The sequence below is a fragment of the Pleurodeles waltl genome, chromosome 10 (assembly GCF_031143425.1).
Source record: "Pleurodeles waltl isolate 20211129_DDA chromosome 10, aPleWal1.hap1.20221129, whole genome shotgun sequence".
Lineage (NCBI taxonomy): Eukaryota > Metazoa > Chordata > Amphibia > Caudata > Salamandridae > Pleurodeles > Pleurodeles waltl.
In genome coordinates, this window is record NC_090449.1 from 497820709 (window position 1) to 497848263 (window position 27555).

Below are 27555 nucleotides of genomic sequence, written 5' to 3' on the forward strand. Positions count from 1 at the left end.
AGAAGGGATACTGTTCGACTAAGGAGCAGCCTAGGGCTCCTCCATACAGCACTAGTTGGTGTATGAAGGCAGTGAAAGTCTGTCTATACGGCAAGAGGGTGTCCAAGGAAATTTGATAAGGTGTGGGGTCTATGGCAAAAACTCAGAGACATGGGATGAACCAGCTGCAGATGCGGGGAAGGTGGGGAGATGCCGCCTGGAGAGGCCAAGGGCAGTTCCCTAGTGCTATCATGGTGCCTATTTTGGGTGGGGGGAGGTAATGGGACTATATTGTATATTTTGTAAACTTGTCAACCTGCTTATTACTATCGATATTGTTTGTATGGGTTGTGTAAGCACAAATACTTAATAAAAAGCTATTTAAAAAGTGATGGGTGGAATGCTTGTAGTAAGTCTAACCACTGACAATCGCTCAGGGTAGCATTCCAGTCCACCAGTCTTTTGTCCACCTCAGTTTGGACCCAGCCACACCCAAATCGGTCTTGGCCTTGTTTCAATATGAACAGTGCAGCCTGAACTGCTAGGTTTGAATACTAACTAGCACAAGAAACTTTCAGTGGTTAGACTTACTGCAAGAATTTCTCCAATCACTTTCTGTGTACAAAGGTTAATTGATGTTATCAATGGCTGCTTTACACATCTCATCACATCGCATCACAAAACAAAAACTGGCATTGCCAAAAGGTCTGGCTTTAATGTGCTGCATTCACACAGGCTCTACATCTACCCTGCATTAACACAGACAACCCTCAATTCACAGAGGCACACTCTTAACCTACACTTACACCAGCACAACTCTTCCTTTGCACTTTCAGACAAATGTTTCCCGGCACTCAAACAGGAAGCCCACACTCTGCACCCATATATATACAAACCTCCACCTGCCCTCACGCAGGTACAACTCCCACCCAGCATTCATATGGAAGCAACCTGCTTTAACTCTCTGAGCTGAGTGACCATGGTGACATGAGATCTGCAGTTAACAGTCACATCCATCTAAAGATCAGCGGCCCACCTTGCCACTCATCTGTAATGCTGCCAACCCCACACACAAGATTTTTAAAGATGGTTTCTGGTCCAGGGAAGGACCTGGCCTGGCAGTTCGGGCTGGACTGTTCTCATGGGGAACAGGGTCAAGACTGATTTGTGTATGGCTGGGTCCAAGCTGGGGTGGCGTGTTGAGCCACAAGCAATGGACTAAACCCCTATCTTTGGGACTGGGGGTGAATGTTTGCATCGTTCAGCATTCCGTCCATCATCTGTTCTTTTTTTATACAATAAAAAAAGGGCTAAGAAGGTAACAGAGCTCCCCAAGGGGGCTAAGACACCAGCTGCAAACAGTGACCTCATGCAGGTGCGGGCTACCCCCAACACTTCAGGGTTTGTTTGTGCAAGGGTATCAAACTACTTCCAGCAACGGCGGCAAATAAAATCAGACAGATGAATATCTGAGCGAGCTGAGCGACCTGAAAAACTTCCGCCCCATCTCGCTCCTCCCCTTCCCCGCCAAGGTAATAGAGAAGAACGTCAACAAACAGCTGACCACCTTCCTAGAAGACAACAACCTGCTCGACCCTTCACAAACCGGATTCCGAACCAACCACAGCACTGAAACTGCCCTCATCTCAGTCACAGACGACATCAGAACCCTGATGGACAACGGTGAAACAGTCGCCCTCATCCTCCTCGACCTCTCAGCTGCCTTCGACACCGTCTGTCACCGCACCCTAATCACCCGCCTCCGCTCCACCGGGATCCAAGGCCAGGCCCTGGACTGGATCGCCTCCTTCCTCTCAAACGATCCCAAAGAGTCTACCTCCCTCCGTTTCGCTCAGACCCCGCCGAGATCATCTGCGGCGTACCTCAAGGGTCATCGCTCAGCCCGACACTCTTCAATGTCTACATGAGCCCCCTCGCCGACATCGTACGCAAGCACGACATCCTCATCACCTCCTACGCCGACGACACCCAACTTATACTCTCCCTCACCATGGACCCCGCCAGCGCCAAGACCAACCTACAAGAGGGCATGAAGGACGTCGCAGATTGGATGAGGCTCAGCCGCCTAAAGCTGAACTCTGACAAAACAGAAGTCCTCATCCTCGGCAACACCCCGTCCGCTTGGGACGACTCCTGGTGGCCCCCGGCCCTCGGCACCGCACCGACCCCCGCAGACCACGCCCGCAACCTCGGCTTCATCTTGGACCCTCTTCTCACCATGACCAAGCAAGTCAACGCCGTGTCCTCCGCCTGCTTCCTCACCCTCCGCAAGATCTTCCGCTGGATCCCCGCCGACACTAGAAAAACCGTGACCCACGCCCTCGTCACGAGCCGCCTGGGCTACGGCAACACCCTCTATGCTGGGACCACCGCCAAGCTCCAAAAACGCCTGCAACGTATTCAAAACGCCTCCGCCCGCCTCATCCTCGACATACCCCGCAACAGCCACATCTCCGCACACCTGAGACACCTGCATTGGCTCCCAGTCAGCAAAAGGATCACCTTCCGACTTCTCACCCACGCACACAAAGCCCTCAACAACAAGGGACCGGATTACCTCAACCGTCGCCTCAGCTTCTACGCCCCCACCCGTCTCCTCCGTTCCTCGGGCCTCGCGCTCGCTGCCGTCCCTCGCATCCGCCGCTCCACTGCGGGTGGGAGGTCCTTCTCCTTCCTGGCAGCCAAGACCTGGAACTCCCTCCCCACCAGCCTCAGGACCACCCAGGACCACTCTGCATTCCGGAGACTCCTAAAAACCTGGCTTTTCGAGCAGCAGTAACCCCCCCCTCCCTTTTCCCCTAGCGCCTTGAGACCCGCACGGGTGAGTAGCGCGCTTTATAAATGTTAATGATTTGATTTGATTTAGATCTTGTCACCTACAGACATACCCTGGTCAAGAGACCTCCAAACAGCTCAACACAGGGTGCGCATCCATTTAGTCTTCACTTACTCAGAAAGAAAGCACTCACTGATCTAACCAAAATTGAAAGTGTCCCATCCCCAGAAGGATATGGTTTTCTGTTTTCGTTTTTTCCTGATCAAGAAGAAAACACGGGAATGGCAACACATTCTGCATCTCAGAAATATAAACAGGTATATACGAAAGCAATCCTTTTGCACGATCACCCTTTCAGATATCCTGCATCTCCTAAAACAAGGAAACTATATGACAACTCTGGATTTACAGGATGCATACTTCCACATCCCCAAACATTTCAAATTTCTCAGTTTCACTGTAGTCGGCACCCATTACCAATTCCTCCCATTTGGCCTTAAGTCGGTTCCCTACATTTTTACAAAATGCCTAGCCCCAGTGGCCACTTCTCATCAGGTATTCCCCTACCTTGGTGACTTGTTGATAAAAGCACCAACGGCTTCTCAAGTGTCTAAGGCCAAAGAAGCTGGCACTGTTCAATAAGTTGGGTCTCACTGTAAATCATCAAAATTTGTCAAATATTTTGCTTATGAGGATGATATTCCATGTTCAGACTTAGATATTGTCTAGGAAAACGCCTTTCTATCCCAGGACAGGCCACAAATGCTCAAGGAACGACCTCTCAACCTTTCAAGAAAAAGATCTGTTTCAGTGCATCTGTTCAAATTGCTTCTGGGCATGACGTCCTAAGCGAGCAATCTGAATTAGACCTTTGCAAGAAGAGTTAGAAAAATAATGGATTTCAAACAGAAGGATAATTGGAGGACCTAGTGAAGATAACACCAGGTATGATGGAAGCACTAGCCTGGAGGTTCCAAGCTGCTCCCCCTTCACGAGGCTCTCATGTTCCTCAGTGCTTAATTTGTAAATAAAAAGGTGCCGGTGCTCAAAGCCCTCCTCTTAAACACATGGCTGCTGCAATTAAATGTGCGAACTCGGAATACTGAGGCAGCGTACTCCTGAAGCCATCCCGGGCCTCTTCAATCCATTTAAAACCACTCCTTGCCCCTTTAGCTCACACCTGCAGCTTTCTGCTTTCTCTGATCGTGAGGCTTTTTCGATTTTCTCTTCCTCCGTCTTTCCCAAACGTGTCTTTTGCTCGCAGCAAATGTTTGAGGCAGAAGACTAAGCGCCAGCCCTCAAAAATAAGTGCCGGTGCTCAGCACCGGAAACAACAAGCACAAATTAAGCACTGATGTTCCTACCTCATACACCAGACTTACTGATAACTATGGATGCTTCCTAAGAAGGATTGGGTGACCTTCTGCAAGACCTGCAAATTTGAGGAAGGTGGTCATCATCCCAGAAGAACATGCACATCAATCGCCTAGAGCTCAAAACCATTTATCTCAGTTTCCAAGCTTTCCTTCCAAGAACAGCAGGATCTCAGCATTAGTATGCACAGACAATATCACCAGCATGCCCTATATGAACAAACAAGGGGGAACAAGATCACTGACGCTTTCCAAAGAAGCTCAGGAAATCTGGAGCTGACACAGCACACAAGATCTCTCTTTGGGCTGAACATGTTCCTGGGTCAAGCAATCTCTTAGCAGACATGCTAAGCAGAACCAAGAACACCTGCCACAAATTAGTTTGATCAGTCAGCACTGAACAAGATCTTCTTTCTCTGGGGACAACCAGCATTGGATGTCTTCGCAATAAGTAAGAACTGCAATTGCCAGTTCTATGCAAGTCGGCATCCACATCCAGGGTCGTGGGAGAATGCTTTTTTGATCAGATGGTCTAGGTTCTATGTATACACCCCCATCCTGATACCTCAGGGATGTGGAGAATTCCTATCTCCCGACGCCCGGGACATCTTGTTTGGGGTCAAGGGCAACAAGTTTTTATGTTTACTTTGTCCTTGGGACAAGTAGGCCCAACCCTCTGCAGCACAAACCCTTTGGCTACCTGTTTACAGAGAGTGGAACTCTCTGCAGTTGAGGTAATGTGTTTCCAAAAGATAATGCTGTTTGAACTTGTATTTATGGTTCATTATTTGAAAGCCTTCATTATTAGGGTGAGTGCTGTAAATAAATGTTTTAAGGTCACACTTCACTACTGACATTGGTTCCAGTACAAAAAAAAAACGTGTAAACACATGTTTGAAAAGTTTAGGCTATGAGGCTAAGTGTAATGCTCCCAGAAACCTCTCTGATTAGATGCAAATGAAGTGTCATTTAGTAAAATGTGTTGATGCATGCTAGTATTTCGCAAAAATATTTCTAATGGAAAATCAGTATAACCATTTTCAACACGATTATGGGAAGCATGAAAATAAACAAACACTGACAAAGCCAACTGATCTGACATATTTATATAAGTCTTTTAGTTTCATCAATGAGTGTCTTGTTTTGACATGGCTTTTGTAACACTTTATTGTTGTGGGAGCTACCAGGCCCTCAACAGTGTAACAACTCTAAAAGCACACGTTGCCACCAGTGGCATAACAAATGCCCCACAGCCACAGGGGGCCCCCTTCAGCACAGCACCTGCCCTGAGTGAGTCTGGAGAGGGGGCTCCTCCATGCTCTTTGCAAAGGGGCACCCTCCAGTTTCGTTACGTCACTGATTGCCACTGTAGTTCCTGACACTGAACAAAACTACTTTGTGTGCAATATGCTCCTTGTGGAAGAGCAGAATGCGATCACTCACAGTAAAGCCAGCCGAAAGAGAGAAATAGAAGTTTAATAAAAACAAAATGTCTTTGTTAACACCAGACCTAATTAGGGACAAAGACCCACATGTAGGTAGCTTTTTGCATGTCACAAACAGCGACTTTCGCTGTCTGTGACGTGCAAAAAGCACATTGCGATGCACAAACCCAGTTTTGCGACTCGCAATTTGGAAGGGGTGTTCCCTTCCTAATTGCGACTCGCAGTGCAATGTAGGATTGTTTTGTGACCGCGGGCGCAAACCAATTGCAGTTTGCACCCATTTCAAATGGGTGCTAACACTTTCGCAAAAGGGAAGGGGTCCCCATGGGACCCCTTCCCCATTGTGAATGTCACTGTAAACATTTTTTCAGAGCAGGCAGTGGTCCGAAACGAAAACGTTTCATTGTTCGTTTTTGTAATGCATCTCGTTTTCCTTTAAGGAAAACGGGCTGCATTACAAAAAAAAAAAAACTGCTTTATTGAAAAGCAGTCACAGACATGGTGGTCTGCTGTCTCCAGCAGGCCACCATCCCTGTGAGGGCCGCCATTCGCAAGGGGGTCACAAATTGCGACCCACCTCATGATTATTCCTGAGGTGGGCATTTGCGAAGCCCTTGCGAATCACAGATGGTGTCAGGGACACCATCCTACATTCGGATTTGCGACTCGCTCTGACTCGCAATTTGCGGGTCGCAAATCTGAACCTACCTACATGTGGCCCCAAATTCTTAGTGCACCCATGATATATGTCGTACCCCTATAAAATATTTGTGAACTGTATTTTAGCATGGGTAAATACGATGTGTAGATTTGCTCATGTGAAAATCTATTGAGCATTTGCAAGTTCATTTTCCTTCCAGCCACTTTCTTCCCAACCCTGGAAGAAGTTCTAATTCTGCCATTGTCAGGAGTAAATGTCCAACCTTTCTTATTATGGGAAATTATTAGAGAGAAGCTGGTGAAAATCTTTAAAACATGCAGGTTAGTAGGTTTGCAGACTCAAAGGCATTCCAGCCCTGCAACTATTGCTTACTGCTTCCTCCAGCCCCAGTATGCAGATCTGCAGAAAGGTGGCAAAATAAGTAAATTGCTACAGTAGGGATTGAAACTGCAAGTATTCAAGCCCTACTATGGTAGTAGCCCTGGCATAATCAGAGAGGCTATTATCAGAGCTCTTACATAATGAGATTGCTGCCATAAATTTGTCGCCGCCTTACATGGCACCAAAGGGACAAGTAGATCTTTTCTACAGGACAAGTAGATTTGAGAAGCAACCTGTCCCCTGGACAAGTAGATATTTTAATAAATTCCACACCCCTGTACCTCTTATACCAAAGGTTCTCAACAAAATGAAAGTGGAGCGGTGTCACATCATCATGATAGCCTCCAGGTGTCCCAAGCAGCACTGGTTCACAGAGCTTTTCCTACTATAATAATCCAACCACCACATTCGCCTGCAACCATTTTGAACACCCTTAACCATGAGCCAAGGCCAGGTCCTCCAGCCAGACCAGACATCCCTCTACTTAGGTGCATGGCTCCTGAATGCCATGAATTTGAACATTTAAATATTCCTCAAGACTGCAGGGACATCCTCTTAAAGGAAAGAGCAGATGACACAATAAAAACATACAAGTGTCAAATGGAAGCGTTTCTGCCTACGATGCCAGAAATAAAACTTATATCATTTACAAGCATCATCTGAGCAGATACTACCCTATCTCCTCTTGCTAGCTCAGTCAGGACTGGTGCATGCATCTAGTAAGGTGCATCTCTCTGCACTATCAAGATATAGACGTGCATCACATTCTCTCTCTCTGTGCTCAAGCTGAATCATCAAACAAATTATGCAAGGATTGTTCAAAGTCTTTCTTCCAGTAAGGGCTCCTACCCTGTACTGCAACCTAAACATAGTTCTATCTCAACTCATGAAGAGCCCATTGGAATCCATACACAGAGCAGACCTCAAGTTTCTCTCATGGAACGTCGCACTAGTGTTGACTGCCATCAGGGGGGGTAAGGGAGATACAGGCTTTTACAACTCAAGAACATTTCTTGACTTTATGGACAATTCAGTAATTCTCAGAACCAACCCAAAATGTATACCAGAGATCCCTTCAGATTTTCATCTCAACAAGCCTATATTATTAATAACTTTGTTCCCAAATCTGACATCACCAGCAGTGAGGTCTCTGCATATGTTAGATATTTAGAGATGTCTAAAATGTTTACTTACATTGCATGAAACAAGTCAGGAAGACTGACAAACTGTTGATCTCAAACGGACGTACTCATAAGGGTGCTCTAGTCACAAAAACAACCATCACTCAATGGATCTCAGCCGCAGTCCAGTTCTGCCACTCGAAAGCTGGCAAACCACTGACAGCTAAGACCAAGGGGCACTCAAATAGGGCAGTTTCGAAATCAACTGCTTTGTTTGCAGGAGTGCCTCTGGAGAAAATATGCCCTGCTGCGACTTCAAAGAATGTGCATACATTCATGCAGCATTATTGCCTAGAGTTGGCACAGTGCAGTGATGCAGCTGTTTGACAGGCCATGCTACGCCACTTATTTCATTAAGGTGAGCCTCTTTAGGTTATGTATATATTCAAATTAGAAGTATGTAACATGTCTATTTAATTGTATATGGCTATTTTCTGTATATATTTTGCTACCCAACATCCGTTATTTGTGCTTATGCTATAAAAAGTATACAAGTGCAGTAAGTGCTTGCTATTCTGATTCAAGCAAGTGAATCTTTGAAAGATCCCATACAAATTAGTTACTTACTTGTAATTGTAGTTCTCCAGTATTGGTATCTTTCATAAATGCACATGCAACCCACCCTCCTCCCATTAGTGGTTCCCCATGTATCTCAGGATTAGTTTTCCCACTTGTGCTTAGAAAATCTAGGGGACTTAGCCCCTCTTCGGAGTATTCGAGAGTGTGTTATCACCTGACTGGCTGGAGTTTGGTTCATTTTGTAAAAGGACATAGATAGGCTATTTAAGTGATTGTTCACTGCCAGTATGTCCTATGATAATGTTACATATTGCTTTAGTTTGGTACAATGGGACTCCCCCTTCAACGACAGGGAATGATTCAAGCATATGAATCTATGAAAGATACCAATACTGGAGAACCACAGTCACAGGTCATTAACTAATGTTCTTCTCTCACTCTATGACCTGGCTGTGCCTGGTCTGAAAGCACTGTCAGATATTCTCCACCTGCACTTGCATCCATCATTCTAGGTTCAGCCACTCAACTTCTCAGAAATTTCATCCTGGTTCCCTTATCTTCTTTCCTCACAGGTGGTTGTTCTGAAGGATGTTGTGTATTTTTCTTTACCCCTCTCACTTGTTCCTGCAGCCTCTCCACTCCACAGCAGCCACCCAAACTTCTGTGAGGTTGAGGGGCAAGAAAAGGACATTCCCCTTCTCCTGCTGGCTTTAATCTCTTTGCATGTGCAGGGAGGAAGTATTCACCTAAAAACGTACTGGCCACTCTTGTAGCACTGTATCTGATCCACAAGCATTCATTCCACTACATAATGCTGCACAGATATTTCAGCAGAGATCAAACTCTTCAAACTTGCTTACAAGGGAACCTAACACAAGAAAGGGGCATCAATGAAGAGCATTCAACACGGTGCAAACCCTAGTCAGACTGTAGGTTGCTATGTTCCCCCAAGCAAACTTTTGGGATTAATCAGTGCACCAAAGTAAACTTAAAATAGAGAAGCTGTGCTTTATAGGATGTCAAATAAGTAACTAAAGATGCACACAGTACAATGATTAAAGCCACCACCAGGTCCCACTAGGCAGAGGTGGTGAATGCTAATGAATTGAGGTGAGCATGAAAAAAGGTGTGTTCAGTGCCATGATCGGCAACCCACAGACAACCCAAAGAATGAAGAATGCCTTTGGTACATTCTGTAGCAAGATGTGGTATCAGTGAGGATTTACTATGCTGTAGGACTGATTACAGTTCACATCTAAACAAAAGCCTTCGCCCCTCCCCCGAATTGTGTTTCCGCATCAGCTACAACAACCCAGTTATATGCTGATATGCCGAAACAACGAATACATCTATGCACACAACACCCTGCTCATATGGACAAGTGAGTGGGCTGTCTGGACTTCAAAAGAAGGAGTTTTATTTAAGTTTGGATCATCCAAGCTAGGTGTAGGTTATTGGCAGGAGTTGCAGGCTTTAGAAAAACAGAATGAATTCACATGGAAGTCCTTACCTGCAACAAGTAGTCCTCTATCTTCTGTAGGACGGTCTCTGGTACCTGAAATAGATTGGGTCTCCTTTGCCTCTCGTTCAACTTGCGCAAAGAGGATAGATGGTACATGGCATGGGACAAAGGCTTGTTGTTCTTGTCCAATAACGAGAGGCTCTGAAAGGGATTAATACACAAACAAGAGATGGTGTCACTTCACCCTACCTCACCAAACCCTCAGCACGGAGATAATCATACAGTCACCAAAATCAAAACTCACAAACACCAAAGAGTTCAAACAGCAATCAAGTCTAAGGTGCCTCAACAAACTCAACACTAAGCTGTTCCTCCAAATTCCTCCAATCCTCTTGATAGATTTGTTCCTCACAAAACGCTTGGGTTAAAACAGCAAGGTACCAGGTTATATGGACGTAACACTAAAATCCATCAAATTTCAGGGTTAGCTTGGCACGTTTCCATTGAATCCATGTACAGTTCTAAACCCCCACTGCACTGCTGCAAATTCTTGGACATGTCCACTGTAGTGATGAACAGTTTTCTTTTTAGTACACCCCCCAACCACAATTATTCTTTGGCTTTCCCTCCCATTCTGTTCTAGAACTATTTTGTGCACATATTTGGATTGTAAATATCAACATTATTGTTGAGCTTACCATTACTGTCATGTAATTGTGTTATGTATTACTGTTATATTGTGTTCAAAGTTTAATAGTCTGATGATAGGTTGACGCAAACTGGAGTGTGCTCCTGTGGGGGAAGGAAAGGTTGGGTCTCGCAGCCCTCAGTCTCAGCTCATACTTGTATATAGGTTACAATAGCCAATTTTGTTGGCACAGCAAAGTTCTCCGAATGATAACGGGAGTGCACACCAGCTCTGAGTGCCCCAACTGTACTGATGTCTGGTTCCCTACTATTGATTTTGTTGTCATAGGCAAGCATGGAACATATGTGTGTAACTTGATATAGGCCTGTCTTATGGACTACGGTCTTGGATTGGGAGGGGTGCTCAAAGCTCTATCAGGATAGTGGTGAAAGGCTACTGCTTTTACCAGCAGCAAAAACGCAGTGGTGGCAGCATACCGTGCAACTATCAGTAGGCGTGAACAGGTTCTTGTTCACTTGTGTCACTAAAGTGAGGGTTACAGCTTCTCATTCAAAGCTCTGCTGCAATGTGCTTAAATCAACCCTTGGCCTTCATTGGGTTGTTTTCAAGTGCTGCGCAGGAGTGGTGTATCTCCACAGGGTGCATGTGTGTATGGGAAGGCTACAATACAGGGATAATACAGTACTGTGCAGTAGGTTTATGGCAGATTCATGTGTTGGCTGCTGTATGTGTGCCTGTGAGTGGTACAATACATGACGGGCATAGCACTGAACAGTACATGAACGGTAAATATATGTGCCTGTGGTGTGTGCGTGCCTGTTAATGGTACAGTACAGGAAGGATACAATGTTGTGCAGTGTGTGTGCATATTAAATACATGTACTGGGTGTATGTGTGCTGTAGGTGGCACAATGCATTGCAGACAATGGATTCCATTTTGGGAGACCCAGATCTACATCGTGAAACATGAGGACATAGAGGAATCCAACCCCTCGACCCCAACCCCCAGCAGATATGTGCATTTCTGCTGTCCTGAAAGCTGGGTGAGAGACACTGAAGAGAGGAGAGCCAGGCTTCCTCTGTACACTTCAAAGGGTGCTCTATGATTCAGAGAGAGGTCACAAGGAAGGGGCCGGGGACATACCAGGAAGGCGGTGGGGCTGATAAGGGAATCATAACGAGTAGGGCAGAGGCCCTGGGCTAACCTTTTGATACACATTACTGTAGCGGACACCCAGGTATGTGCACTAGTCACTTGCATGGACTGTGCTGTATGGCTATCAGCTTTGGAGGTGTTCCTTCTGTGACAGGCTGCTTTCAAGAGAAAGAGGAGAGAGCACTTCAAAAAGAAGCAGACCCCAATATTAACTTTAAAGATTCTGATTGAATCACATTTGGTGTCTGGTAATGGGCTATAAGAAGGGGAGCTTGAGAACCCAAAAAGTGACAAGCGTGAAGTAGCCAGTTGGGCTGTGTGAGGAGAAGCAGCCCTGCAAGCCTTCTGCCTGTTGCCAGGAATGTAGTCCAAAGCCTCCTAGTCTCCCTCCTAGGTGTGGGGACAACACCCAGGGAATCCAGGACCACCTGCCATGGAGCCTGGACCCTCAGCGCCTGCCAAGACCATTGTGCACTTTGAGGAAGAGGACATCGCTGGAGGGAGTGAGGTCCAGTGGGGAATCCTACTGAGTGGATTCCCAGTGTGAGGAACGGCTGCTGCACCTACCGAATTGTTGCCTGTGTGCAAGATGAAGTAGGCGATCCCCTGATGCCAGGGAAAGGCCGCCATGAAGTGAGCCATGAATATCACAGCACCAATCGGGACATTGCCCGTGTGTCGTGAGGACTTGGTGACCCATATGCCAGGAGGGATCATCGCTACTATGTGGAAGTGTGGAGTGGACTGTAGCCCTAGCGTGGTGAGGAACCGGCAACCACATTTGCTGGGGTGGAGGGGTGGGGGGTCCATCATGCAGGCATCTGATGAGCAAGTCAAGATAGGGCCCCATGTGCAGCAGAGGTGTGGAGACTCTGTATGCCAGAAGGGTCACCGAACTACCAAAAACTGCAACCTTGCTGGGAGTGTTGTCGCAGGAGTGAGGTCGTTGTGGGATCCCCACCCACCTACATAGGGATGTAGGACCAGCATTAAGAACTTCACATCACCTTCTCCCCATTCAGGGACGGACTGAAAGACTAACTCTGCCAGGAGGACTCGCAAGGAACCTCTGGTCGTTGTGGAAGCCTGACCACGGGTGAAGAACTCAGCGATTGTTGAGTGCAGTTGCTCTGGGCTAAGTGCAGTGAGCTGACATAAATCAGCTGTTGATGCTATGGCACCCGCAGAGGGGGTGCACTCAAACTCCTGACACACTGATCCTGCAGGGGAAGTTAAAACTGAATTTGAGCCAAGTCGGCCTCAGGAGAACTTGCTTGCTAGATAGCGCTTTGAGCTGGAACACTTTTGACTCTAACTTCAAGTTGGAGCCAACTCATGAGATTGTGACTACCAGTGCAGCTTTCCCTGGAAGTTTACTCAAGTGAATGGTGATTAACCATGATTCCTACTGCAAGGAGGGAGTGGGCACAGGGAAATGCCTACGAAAACTATAGCCCTGACCTCCGGGGAATGAGTAGTTGTGTGTAAATGTCGAATGTATCTTTGTGTTGGTAACAAGAAATAAAAAAAACGTTATTTTTTCATAAAAGTGAGTATTTGGCTGAACAAGAATTTATTGCGGCTGCTGTGCACATTTTGAGTTGTGAGCCTGTGTTCACTCCCTGTATCCACCTCCTCTGAGAAGGAGCCTTGGACTGCTCGGACCATGCTGTTCCTGAGAGTCAAATGCTGAAGGGGTAGTTGGCCCAGTTGCGCAGGATCCTTAGTATGTTATGCCTCAGGACATCAGGTGTAAAAGGCATAACCCACAACAGCTGATCTCAGTAGCTCCTGCTTACCTCATAGCCTTCTGATAACTTCTAATTGAGAGTTATTACCCCAGCAAGACACCAGTTGGCTGTTGGCCTTCTGATTAACTATCTGTGCAACATTTTGAAGACAAGGTGTGAGGGAAAATGACACTGTTGGCATGGTCACCCCTCACTTTTTGCCTAGTGCTGATGCCAGCTTTGATTGGAAGTGTGCTGGGACCCTGCTAACCAGGTCCCAGCACCAATGTTCGTTTCCTAAAACTGTACCTTTGTTTCCACAACAGGCACAGCCCTGGCACACAGTTAAGTCCCCTGTAAAAGGTACTCCTGGTACCGAGGGCCCTGTGGCCAGGGAAGGTCCCTAGGGGATGCAGCATGTATTATGCCACCCTCAGGGACCCCTCACTCAGTACATGCACACTGCCTTGCAGCTTGTGTGTGCTAGTGGGGAGAAATGACAACGTCGACGTGGCACTCCCCTCAGAGTGCCATGCTCACCAACCACTGCCTGTGGTACAGGTAAGTCACCCCTCTAGCAGGCCTTACAGCCCTAAGGCAGGGTGCACTATACTACAGGTGAGGGCATAGCTGCATGAGCACTATGCCCCTACAGTGTCTAAGCCAATTCTTAGACACTGTAAGTGCAGGGTAGCCATACTGAGTATATCGTCTCATAGATGCCCCCTGTATGCTAGCCCAACTGCTGGTCTAAGGCTGACCAGTTTATGCCAGCCTGCCACTTCCAGATGACTTTCTGACCACATGGGGTGAGTGCCTTTGTCACTCTGTGGTCAGAAACAAAGCCTGTCCTGGGTGGAGGTGCGTCACAACTCCACCTGCAGGAACTATAACACCTGGCAGTGAGCCTCAAAGGCTCAAGCCTGGTGTTACAGTGCCCCACAGCACTCCAGCCATTGGAGATGCCCGCCCCCCCGGACAAGCCCCCACTTTTGGTGGCAAGTCCAGAAGGATAATGAGAAAAATAAGGAGGAGTCACCCCCTCAACTAGGACCACCCCTAAGGTGTCTAGAGCTGAAGTGACCCCCTCCTTGAGAAATCCTCCATCTTGTGTTGGAGGATTAGGACCGATAGGGATGTCCCTCCCCCTCGCCCCAGAGGGAGTGGGCACCAGGAGGGCGTAGCCACCGTCAAGGACAGTAACCATTTGCTACTACCCCCAGACCCTAACACACCCCTACATTTAGTATTTAGGGGCAACCCTGAACCCAGCTCTTCAGATTTCCTGATGACCTCAAGAAAGAAGGACTGCTAGCCTGAAACCCCGCAGAGAAGAGAAGGCGACAACAACTGACTAGGCCCCAGCACTACCGGCCCGTCTCCTGCTTCAAAAAGCTGCAAAAGAAGAAGCAATGTGTTCTGCAGGACCAGCGACCAATAAAAGCCTCCAGGGGACTGCCTGCATCACAGAGGACCAAGAAACCTCCGTGGATAGTGGACCTGCCCAACAAAAAGACCAGGAAACCATCTTTAAAGGGACTCCCACCTCACTCCAAAAAGAGTCCCAACTACTCTGTACCCGATGCCCCGGGCCCGTGTCCAGATAAACCAACCAGCCAGAGAGGATCCTCAGGTGATTCAGACTACGTGTCCACCCTAGGTTGACCTCCCCAAACCCCCACGATGACGCCTGCAGAGGGAATCCCGAGGACCCCCCTGACCGCGACTTCCCAGGTCGAAGATATCCATCACCTGGAGAAGCACTGCATCTGCTGCCACTAGGCCCGAGAGAAACCGACCACCGGTGCAGCAACGACCAGTAGGCGGCCCTCAACCTTCACACTCAGTGGCTTGCCCGAGAAGCCCCCCTGTGCCCTGCCTGCAGCGCATAAGTGACCCCCGGGACCCTCTCCTTTGACTTCTATTGAGAACCCGACGCCCAGTTTGCACACTAGACCTGACTGCACCTGGCCACCCCTGTGCCAATGAGGGTGTGTTTTTTGTGCCTACTTGGGGCCCCTCCAGTGCTCCTTCAAACCCCCCTGGTCTGTCCTCCGACAACGCAGGTACTTACCTGCAAGCAGACCGGGACCGGACTACCCCCTGACTCCATAGGGGCCCACGTTATTTTGACTCCCGTATGACCTCTGCAAACAACTGGCCCTGAGTTGCTGGTGCTGGGTGTTTGGGGTTATCTTGAACCCCCAACAGTGGGCTACTTATGCCCCAGAGACTGAACCCATAAGTTTGCGACCTACCCCAAAAACTGTACTTTACTTACCTCCCCCGGTAACTGTTGAAAATTGCAGTATCCATTTTTAAAATAGCTTTTTGCCATTTTAAAGAAAACTTTGTACATTGTTGATTCCATTCAAAGTTCCAAGTTTTACTATGCAAAGTACCTTTCATTTAATGTACTTACCTGATAAATGAATCTTGTGGTTCTAGACATAAATTAACAAAATAATATTTTTCTATATAAAAACCTACTGGTCTGGAGTTAAGTCCTTGAGTGTGTTTTCACTTATTGCTTGTGTGTATACAACAAATGCTTAACACTACGCTCTGATAAGCCTAACTACTCGACCACACTACCACAAATAGAGCATTAGTATTATCTATTATAGCCTCTGTCAAGCCTCTTGGGGAACTCCTGGACTCTGAGCACACAATATCTAATTTTGATATAGTATATACAGAGCCAGCTTCCTACAAGGTGTGCTATTATATTGGTTTCATTTTCAAATGTATGTTTTTGGCACCATATAAAACAGGCCTTGTTGCAGGAACTGCTGCAGCTTCCGTCCCAGAAACAATGGAGTCATATCCCTTTACTGTATGCTCACCAATACTAGAGGGCTCAGAAATTGAGTTTTACATCACCCATTCTTGTCCTAGTGTTAGCTCCTGTTTTTCTTTTTTTTTTTATTATTATTTTTTTTTTTTGCAAGGGCATGCTGGATTAACAATCTAACATCAGTTGGATATGTGTGAAGGTGTACCAAAATTCTGCTAACATCTGCTAGCTATATCAAGTGAGTGAATTTGCTCAACTTGCAACATTATTCAAGTGGGAACCTTGCTATTCCAAAGTGTACACATTGCTACATTCTGTTGTTAGTCCATCCAGACTGAGATGTTCCCCAGTAGTTTGTCCAAGGAATCTGTAGGGACAAGAGGCCCCTCAAGCTTTCTCTCCATATTACTTCCATTTACAGTCAGAGCTCTTGAGATGGAAGGAAAGATATATGGTTCTAAACTGCAAACTGCGTTATTTGCTTAAAAAGCTTCAGAAATAAGGAGAGGCCATCAAAGTTCAAGGAACAGACTGTGTTTGGGGCAATGGGGACAGATGCTAATTCTTCATGATTCCAGAGTAGCATATTGTAGGTTACCTGAATTTTAGGCCAGAATGACTGCTGCCTGTGTGACTGCTCCAAGTCAACCTCAATTGCCTGGGCTAAAGTGAGGACAGGGGATATACTGGGAGCACGTTTGTGAATGGTAGGGGACACAAAACTCTGTCTGTTGCATTGCAGTTCAGTATTTCTAGAATACAAGCCATCAACAAAAATCCTGGCAATCTCAAGGCTTGTAAATATGCAGGTGACCCAGTGCTGGGTCACGATTTTGCAAGACTAGAGTTCAAAGGACCTGCGCCATAGACTGGGAGGCACTGAAAAAAAACACAAGGACAGTAGCTACCCAGAAACAAATAGAGAGAGAGGGGAAGACAAACGATATTACTTTGGGCTTTTTTAAAAATTTCAATGGAAGTGTGTGTCACAGTCATAATAATAAATAAAATAAAAAAGTAGCCAGGGAGGGAGGAAGACAGATACAGAGATAGAAGGCAGACAAATAGTGACAGAGTGACAACTAGTTGTAGACATCCACACAGACGTAGGGAGGAACAGAGACAGACAGATATGTTCTGCTATTGCGCTACAATTGTTTGAGGCTCTGTAACAGCAGAGTTTGCTTTCACTCTTTTTTCGATGTTTGCTCTTCAGTTTTGCCTGTTAACGTCTCGTTGTAGATTGTCACTACAAAAATCTTCATAGAATGGCTTGTTCCTACCCCCAGCTGAAGCAACTATGCTGCTATGAGTGACCTGCCTGTGTCAATAGCTTTACAGCTTTCATGCGCTATGCAACCGTGTAAGTGGTTCATGTATGTGTGTTGTCACTGGTGCCCAGTTGGATTGATTCCAGTGCATTTAGCAACGATTTTAACAGTATAACATTTGCTTGTACCTAGAAATATATATTTCTGCCAAACAATTGCATCTATTTCTTTCTGTTGTGTAATGAAGAAATGTAGATAGGAACAGATTGGTATCACTGTAATGGAGGAGGGTAGGCTGAATAAGTCTGTACTGTGTTCCACCTAATTGGGAAGAGCTGTGTTTGTGCAGCTGTACTAAGGCATTTTTCACACTAGGAAGCTAGTGTGGGGGGTGGAATCCTTCCACAGATACATTAAATGACTGAGAAGAATGATGACAGCCCCCTTCAGAAAGAACGGTCAGCACTGCAGCAGATCACCATCGTTTCTGTTGTCCGAGTCTAACACTTGGGTGAGTGGAAAGTAAATAGAGTGCAAACACAGGTGTAGGAAATCTGCCCTTTCTGCGGGATCACCCCTGATTTTTCGCTTGTCAGACCTTTTATTTTTGCTTGTTTTATAACGCTGCACTTTACATCTGCTAACTTGTACTAAGGTGCCTGTGTTCCTCCCCTAAATATGGCCGAATTGGCATATTCCTAGTGGAAAAATGATTTGTGTCATCTAACAAATGTGGACTGATAGATGCATAGACAATCCCGAGAATGGTAGCAACTGTCACACATTTAAGTTTAACACAATTACGGTTTCGCTATGGAGTTTATATTACCCACCACAAACGTTGGTGCTTATCGAAGATCCTATCCACTGACTCCCTCAGGTGTGGATGTGATGTTGGAGACTTTTTCCATATGGTCTGGTCATGCCCGATGATAGAGATTCCGGATTGGGTGCTGATTAGCCTGGGAAGGATAATCAGGTGACCTCTGAATCCAGACCAGAAGCTTGCGTAGTTACAGATCATGGGGAATCTAGATTCCAGCAGACATAAAGCCACCTTTCTGAATATGGGCCTTTTGGTGGCTAAGCATGAGATTGGTAGGTTGTGGAGAAGAGAGTTACCTCTGGTGCTTGAGTAGTGGGCAACGGGTCCGGATTATTGCATCAATCTGGACATGCCAGTGTATGATTCACGAGGATGCCCACCTAAATAGGCTGAATCTTGGCCGACTGGAAGGCACATAGCAGCAGAAGTATTGAGTCTATGAGCAGACGGGAGGCTCTCAAGGCTGTCCACATGAGCAAGAGGAGCAAATTCCTGGTTAAGATTGAATCATTTTAATGGTCTGTGGCTTTGTTTGCTCAGCTGTACCATCGATGGAGTCAAAACGCAACTGACTTTCCTGACTCTGGGAGGAGGTACAGGATTGAAATGTAATGTATGCTTATTGGTTACTAAAGGCCATTAAAAATGCTTAATACAAAAATAATTCAGGTATTAACTATAGGTTTGAAAAACCTCAGCAGTAAATTGAAGGTTGGAAAAGTTCACAGAGAATGTCACACAAGATCAAAATATTATGCACATCAACTGAACACATTTTTACTCCTTATACACTCTTTATAAAATACAACTTCTGCATTTCATCTACAGTATACACATGTGAATTAAACATCATACATGAACAATCACAAATTCATATTACGAACACCTAAATTACCCAATGGACTCATACCTAAATGGAACACACAAATTCTAAAGATCTCAATTATTTCAAAAGTGTCCCCTCATATCTAGACGTGTGGAGTACCAATTGTCTGACTGCCTATTTTAAGGCCTAAAACACACTTATTAAACAATGATTATGTAATATGACTCACTGAACAGTTCCTCGTGGGCTCTTGTTAAGTATAAAAGATGTTCCTTGTCATTAGGGCAACAACATACATCTGAATTCATATTGGATGTCCATGGGTAAGTGTAGGAGGCTGGACTGGCTTGTAGTGAGTACCAAGGGGTACTTACACCTTGCACCAGGCCCAGGTATCCCTTATTAGTGTTTAGGGTGTCTAGCAGCTTAGGCTGATAGATAATGGTAGCTTAGCAGAGCAGCTTAGGCTGAACTAGGAGACGAGTGAACCTCCTACAGTACCACTAGTGTCATATGCACAATATCATAAGAAAACACAATACACAGATATACTAAAAATAAAGGTACTTTATTTTTATGACAATATGCCAAAGTATCTCAGTGAGTACCCTCAGTATGAGGATAGCAAATATACACAAGATATATGTACACAATACCAAAAATATGCAGTATAGCAATAGAAAACAGTGCAAACAATGTATAGTTACAATAGGATGCAATGGGGGCACATAGGGATAGGGGCAACACAAACCATATACTCCAAAAGTGGAATGCGAACCACGAATGGACCCCAAACCTATGTGACCTTGTAGAGGGTCGCTGGGACTGTAAGAAAACAGTGAGGGTTAGAAAAATAGCCCACCCCAAGACCCTGAAAAGTGAGTGCAAAGTGCACTAAAGTTCCCCAAAGAGCACAGAAGTCGTGATAGGGGAATTCTGCAGGAAAGACCAACACCAGCAATGCAACAACGATGGATTTCCAGACGAGGGTACCTGTGGAACAAGGGGACCAAGTCCAAAAGTCACGATCAAGTCGAGAGTGGGCAGATGCCCAGGAAGTGCCAGCTGTGGGTGCAAAGAAGCTGCTACTGGACAGTAGAAGCTGAGGATTCTGCAAGAACGACAAGGGCTAGAAACTTCCCCTTTGGAGGATGGATGTCCGACGTCGTGAAGAGTCGTGCAGAAGTGTTTTCCCGCAGAAAGACCGCAAACAAGCCTTGCTAGCTGCAAAGCTCGCGGTTAGGGTTTTTGGGTGCTGCTGTGGCCCAGGAGGAACCAGGATGTCGCCAATTGTGTCAGGGGACAGAGGGGGCGCCCAGCAAGACAAGGAGCCCTCTCAGAAGCAGGCAGCACCCGCAGAAGTGCCGGAACAGGCACTACGAAGTGGAGTGAAACGGTGCTCACCCGAAGTTGCACAAGAGAGTCCCACGCCGCCGGAGGACAACTCAGGAGGTCGTGCAATGCAGGTTAGAGTGCCGGGGACCCAGGCTTGGCTGTGCACAAATGAAATCTTCGTGGAGTGCACAGGAGCCGGAGTAGCTGTAAAACACGCGGTTCCCAGCAATGCAGTCTGGCGTGGGGAGGCAAGGACTTACCTCCACCAAACTTGGACTGAAGAGTCACTGGACTGTGGGAGTCACTTGGACGGAGTTGCTGAGTTCAAGGGACCTCGCTCGTCGTGCTGAGAGAAGACCCAGAGGACCGGTGATGCAGTTCTTTGGTGCCTGCGGTTGCAGGGGGAAGATTCCGTCGACCCACGGGAGATTTCTTCAGAGCTTCTAGTGCAGAGAGGAGGCAGACTACCCCCACAGCATGCACCACCAGGAAAACAATCGAGAAGGCGGCTGGATCAGCGTTAGTGTCGCAGTAGTCGTCGTTGCTACTTTGTTGCAGTTTTGCAGGCTTCCAGCGCGGTCAGCAGTCGATTCCTTGGCAGAAGGTGAAGAGAGAGATGCAGAGGAACTCTGATGAGCTCTTGCATTCGTTATCTAAGGAAATCCCCAAAGCAGAGACCCTAAATAGCCAGAAAAGAGGGTTTGGCTACTTAGGAGAGAGGATAGGCTAGCAACACCTGAAGGAGCCTATCAGAAGGAGTCTCTGACGTCACCTGCTGGCCCTGGCCACTCAGAGCAGTCCAGTGTGCCAGCAGCACCTCTGTTTCCAAGATGGCAGAGGTCTGGAGCACACTGGAGGAGCTCTGGGCACCTCCCAGGGGAGGTGCAGGTCAGGGGAGTGGTCACTCCCCTTTCCATTGTCCAGTTTCGCGCCAGAGCAGGGCTGAGGGGTCCCTGAACCGGTGTAGACTGGCTTATGCAGAAATGGGCACCATCTGTGCCCATGAAAGCATTTCCAGAGGCTGGGGGAGGCTACTCCTCCCCTGCCTTAAAACCTTTTTCCAAAGGGAGAGGGTGTAACACCCTCTCTCTGAGGAAGTCCTTTGTTCTGCCTTCCTGGGCCAAGCCTGGCTGGACCCCAGGAGGGCAGAAACCTGTCTGAGGGGTTGGCAGCAGCAGCAGCTGCAGTGAAACCCCTGAAAAGGCAGTTTGGCAGTACCCGGGTCTGTGCTAGAGACCCGTGGGATCATGGGATTGTGCCAACAATGCCAGGATGGCATAGAGGGGGCAATTCCATGATCATAGACATGTTACATGGCCATATTCGGAGTTACCATTGTGAAGCTACACATAGGTAGTGACCTATGTGTAGTGCACGCGTGTAATGGTGTCCCCGCACTCACAAAGTCCGGGGAATTTGCCCTGAACTATGTGGGGGCACCTTGGCTAGTGCCAGGGTGCCCACACACTAAGTAACTTTGCAGGTAAAGGTTAGACATATAGGTGACTTATAAGTTACTTAAGTGCAGTGTAAAATGGCTGTGAAATAACATGGACGTTATTTCACTCCGGCTGCAGTGGCAGGCCTGTGTAAGAATTGTCAGAGCTCCCTATGGGTGGCAAAAGAAATGCTGCAGCCCATAGGGATCTCCTGGAACCCCAATACCCTGGGTACCTCAGTACCATATACTAGGGAATTATAAGGGTGTTCCAGTATGCCAATGTGAATTGGTAAAATTGGTCACTAGCCTGTTAGTGACAATTTAGAAAGAAGTGAGAGAGCATAACCACTGAGGTTCTGATTAGCAGAGCCTCAGTGAGACAGTTAGTCATAACACAGGTAACACATACAGGGCACACTTATGAGCACTGGGGCCCTGGCTGGCAGGGTTCCAGTGACCCATACAACTAAAACAACATATATACAGTGAAATATGGGGGTAACATGCCAGGCAAGATGGTACTTTCCTACAGTAAGGATGAATTTGGGACAAATATAATTATATTAACTGCTATTAAATTACATGGAAAAAGGCAACGCATTCTTAGGGAATTTGTTGACACCTACTGAAAAATGAGAAATCTCACTCTGCAAGATAACCAACTTTTATTGGTTTATTTTTAAAACAACAGCAACATTTCACATTTAGGAAGACACATTTCCCCAACACAGAATCACAGTTAAGTAAAAGTTAACCAGGTAGTCGGACCGTTGACACAAATATCAGGCAAAGTATTTGTGCTCAGTTACAGAGTCCCTATTATTGATTGCATACTACAAACAGATAGTGCCCAACCATGCATCCCAGATCTTCTAGAATTTGCCCTCACATCCTTGTGCTTGGTACACGGGTCATTTCATTTGTGCGCACCAGTCCATCCCCCTCTGCCATTGCCGTAACGGTGGGGGGGTTTAGATGCCCAGAGTCTAGCAATATCTCTTGTAGCATAAAAAAAAGGGCCATGTCCACAAGTGTTTGTGCCACCTCGGAGCTCCCCATGTCCATCATTACCCCCAGAAGGGCCACTTTAGGGGAGGGCTCCAGAGCAAGGTTCAGCAGTGCAAGAGTTCGTCTAGGATGCACTTCCAATATTGCTGAATCTCGGGGCAGGAACACGCCACATGGAATTAGTCTGCTGGTGTGCACAAGCACCAATTGCATTGAGAGTTCCGTCTGAGCCCAGCATGGAATAGTTGGGCAGGGGTCAGATATGCACAGTGCGAGTAGTACATCTGCACCATGCATAACCTCGCTGGGATTGCAAGGGTGCGCGGCACCATTAGAACATCCCGCCAATTCCCATCATACAAGGGGCCAATCCAAGATTCCCAACAAGCCCGGAGAGGCAGTGAAGCGTTCACCACAAAAGAGCAGTAGATTTGTGAAATCCCTCCAGTCCTTCCTGTCCCCAAAGCCCCCATCACACTCCTTGCCTCCACTGAGCTGAATTCGGGTATGTGGGCGTCCTTAACATGAGCATACAGAGCGTGTCTAAGTTGTAAAAATTAGTGGAATTGTGTCTGCGCCAGTGCATATGTATCCTGGAGCTGATGAAATGACAACATGTGTGTGCCCTCCCAGACATCTCCCAGCAGGTCCATATGATGCGAGAGCCCTACCGTGGACAATTTCAGACGGTAGGCTGGATTATACAAGCCGCCTGTGAGCCATTCATTGATAGTGAGTACCTGCACAGCTAAGTAGTAGAAGTATAGGTTAGACATGGCAAGACATGGTTGTTTGCCAGTCAACCGCACCACAGGTCTCCGAGAGAAGAACCAACAAGGATTTCTTGAGATTCATCTTGAGGCCAGAGGTTTCTCCAAAGATTTGTAGCAATTGGAGACACCAAGGGCCGCTCATCTCCGGCCATGCTGAATAAAGCAGATCATCGGCATAAAGCGCGATGCGGTCCTCCTGCCCATCGCCAGCCCTGTAGGAAGGCATCTCGATTAATAATTTGTCCAAGTGGTTCAATGGCTAGAACGAAAAGGGGCCCTGTCTAGTGCCCCTCTGAACGGCGAAGGTCTCCGACAGTGACCCAGTCACCAGGACTCGGGCCGTGAGTGTTCGATAAAGTAGCTGAACCATGCGTCGGAATGGGTGTCCTTTGCCCACCCTCTGAAGGACCAGATCCAGGTATTCCCAAATCCACTGTATCAAACGCCTTCTCAAAGTCGATAAGAAGGAGGGCCAGCGGAGAGGGGAGTTGCGTCTGTGTGCTAAAGCAACACGGAGTCTTCGCAGGCAGTGTCTGGTGCTGGAGGTTGGCATAAAGCCACACTGGTCAGGGTGGATCTTTGTGACTTCATCTGAGCTGCTTTATGAAATCCTTTTAATTTTACAACTGTAAGCTTTGAATATCAATAAAGGTCACTGTAAGGAAATGGCTCCCTGCTGCAGTTACCCCCCACTTTTTGCCTTATACTGATGCTGACATGACTGAGAAGTGTGCTGGGACCCTGCTAACCAGGCCCCAGCACTAGTGTTCTTTCACCTAAAATGTACCATTGTTTCCACAATTGGCACACCCCTGGCACACAGATAAGTCCCTTGTAAAAGGTACCAGTGGTACCAAGGGCCCTGTGACCAGGGAAGGTCCCTAAGAGCTGCAGCATATGTTGTGCCACCCTAAGGGACCCCTCACCTAACACATGCACACTGCCATTGCAGATTGTGTTTGATGGTGGGGAGAAAAAGGCAAAGTCGTCATGGCATCCCCTTAGGATGCCCTGCACACAAAATACTGCCTGTGGCATAGTTAAGTCACCCCTCTAGCAGGCTTTACAGCCCCAAGGCAGAGTGCACTATACCACAGGTGAGGGCATAGCTGCATGAGCAATATGCCCCTATAGTGTCTAAGTCTATTCTTAGACATTGTAAGTACAGTTGTGGCCATATTAAGTATATGGTCTGGGAGTTTGTCAAAAACGAACTCCACAGCTCCATAATGGCTACACTGAAAACTGGGAAGTTTGATATCAAACTTCTCAGGATAATAAACCCACACTGATGCCAGTGTTGGATTTATTAAGAAATGCACACAGAGGGCATCTTAGAGATGCCCCATGTATTTTTCCCCAATTGTTCAGTGCAGGACTGACTGGTCTGTGCCAGCCTGCTGATGAGAGACGAGTTTCTGACCCCATGTGGTGAGGGCCTTTGTGCTCTCCGAGGACAGAAACAAAAGCCTGCTCTGGGTGGAGGTGCTTCACACCTCCCCCCTGCAGGAACTGTAACACCTAGCAGTGAGCCTCAAAGGCTCAGGCTTCATGTTACAATGCCTCAGGGCACTCCAGCTAGTGGAGATGCCCGCCCCCTGGACGGAGCCCCCACTATTGGCAGCAAGTCTAGGGGAGATAATGAGAAAAACAAGGAGGAGTCACCCACCATCAGGACAGCCCCTAAGGTGTCCTGAGCTGAGGTGACCCCTGCCTTTAGAAATCCTCCATTTTGATTTTGGAGGATTCCCCCAATAGGAATAGGGATGTGCCCCCCTCCCCTCAGGGAGGAGGCACAAAGAGGGCGTAGCTACCCTCAAGGACAGTAGCCATTGGCTACTACCCTCCCAGACCTAAACACACCCCTAAATTTAGTATTTAGGGGCTCCTAGAACCGAGGAAGATAGATTCCTGCAACCTGAAGACAAAGAAGGACTGCTGACCTGAAGCCCTGCAGAGAAGACTGAGACACCAACTGCTTTGGCCCCAGCCCTACCGGCCTGTCTCCCCACTTCAAGAGAAACTGCAACAGCAACACGTCCCCCAGGGTCCAGCGACCTCTGAAGCCTCAGGAGGACTACCCTGCATCTAAAAAGGACCAAGAAACTCCTGAGGACAGTGGCCCTGTTCCACAAAGACTGCAACTTTGCAACAAAGAAGCAACTTTTAAAGACCACACGTTTCCCGCCGGAAGCGTGAGACTTTCCACTCTGCACCCGACGCCCCCAGCTTGACCTGTGGAAAACCAACACTACAGGGAGGACTCCCAGGCGACTGCGAGCCTGTGAGTAGCCAGAGTTGCCCCCCCCGAGCCCCCACAGCGACGCCTGCAGAGGAAATCCAGAGGCTCCCCCTGACCGCGAATGCCGGCTTCAAAGAACCCGACGCCTGGGAAACACACTGCACCCGCAGCCCCCAGGACCTGAAGGATCCGAAATCCAGTGCAGGAGCGACCCCCAGACGGCCCTCTTCCTATCCCAGATGGTGGCTACCCCGAGGAGCCCCTCCCCCCCCCCTTGCCTGCATCACTGAAGAGACCCCTGGGTCTCCCATTGAATCCTATTGCGAACCCGATGCCTGTTTGCACTCTGCACCCGGCCACCCCTGTGCCGCTGAGGGTGTACTTTCTGTGCCTGCTTGTGTCACCCCGGGTGCCCTACAAAACCCCCCTGAACTGCCCTCCGAAGTTGCGGGTACTTACCTGCTGGCAGACTGGAACCGGGGCACCCCTATTTCCATTAAAGCCTATGTGTTTTGGGCACCACTTTGACCTCTGCACCTGACAGGCCCTGAGAGCTGCTGGTGTGGTAACTTTGGGGTTGCCTTGAACCCCCAACGGTGGGCTACCTTGGACCCAACTTTGAACCCTGTAAGTGCTTTACTTACCTGTGAACCTAACAAATACTTACCTCCCACAGGAACTGTTGATTTTTGCACTGTGTCCATTTTTAAAATAGCTTATTGCCATTTTTGCCAAAACTGTACATGCTATTGTGATGATTCAAAGTTCCTAAGATACCGGAGTGAAATACCTTTCATTTAAAGTATTGTTTGTAAATCTTGAACTTGTGGTTCTTAAAATAAACTAAGAAAATATATTTTTCTATATAAAAACCTATTGGCCTGGAATTGTCTTTGAGTGTGTGTTCCTCATTTATTGCCTGTGTGTGTATACCACAAATGCTTAACACTACCCTCTGATAAGCCTACTGTTCGACCACACTACCACAAAATAGAGCATTAGATTTATCTCTTTTTGCCACTATCTTACCTCTAAGGGGAACCCTTGGACTCTGTATATACTATTTCAAAGTAAGAAATAGTGTGCACAGAGCCAACTTCCTACAGCCACTCAATGAGGCAATATGATGTTATGGATTGTACTGAAACATTTTGAAAGGCAATCAATAGTGGACTTTTCTTTATTTTGAAGAGTTGGATTAATGCAGTATCTTCACTGGACCCAGAGAAGAAACCAAAAGAGAAGCGCAGCAGAGACAATACACCAACTGGAACACAATTCAAAGACAAAAGTCCACAAAGTTATCACTAATTTATCCAACATACTAGACTAGCTAGCTCACCCACACCTCCGAAACAGAAAAAAAAAAAAGGGAAAACAATGGGCAAAGAAATTTTACTGAGGGATGGGACATATTTAAGCAAATTACCTTTAAATCTGCTATATGCACCCAAATTTCATACAAAAGAAATAATGAGATGCCACCTCACAACAGGGACATTAAAAGCCATGGTTGAATCACTACATACTTGTTGGAAAGGTTGTGGGGAAAGAGGTACGCTATGTCACATGTTGTGGACCAGCCACAGAGTCCAAGAATTCTGAATGCAAATAATGCAAACAATTAGAAGAATTATATAATCACTGTTAGAGTTAGATCCGTTAGTTACGATACTGTGCAACTGACGAGAAAAGGAATAAAC

The 27555-nt window shown here is 47.1% G+C and overlaps 1 protein-coding gene across 2 annotated transcripts in view; it reads right to left on the reverse strand.

Annotated features, from left to right (window-relative positions):
* DHX30 (DExH-box helicase 30) overlaps positions 1 to 27555 on the reverse strand; it is a 501635-nt gene that overhangs the window by 322519 nt on the left and 151561 nt on the right. For both annotated transcript variants that reach the window (XM_069210866.1, XM_069210867.1), the window contains one exon: positions 9847 to 9999. In XM_069210866.1, coding sequence (XP_069066967.1) covers positions 9847 to 9999 — 153 coding nt within the window. The remainder of the gene's footprint in view (positions 1 to 9846; positions 10000 to 27555) is intronic.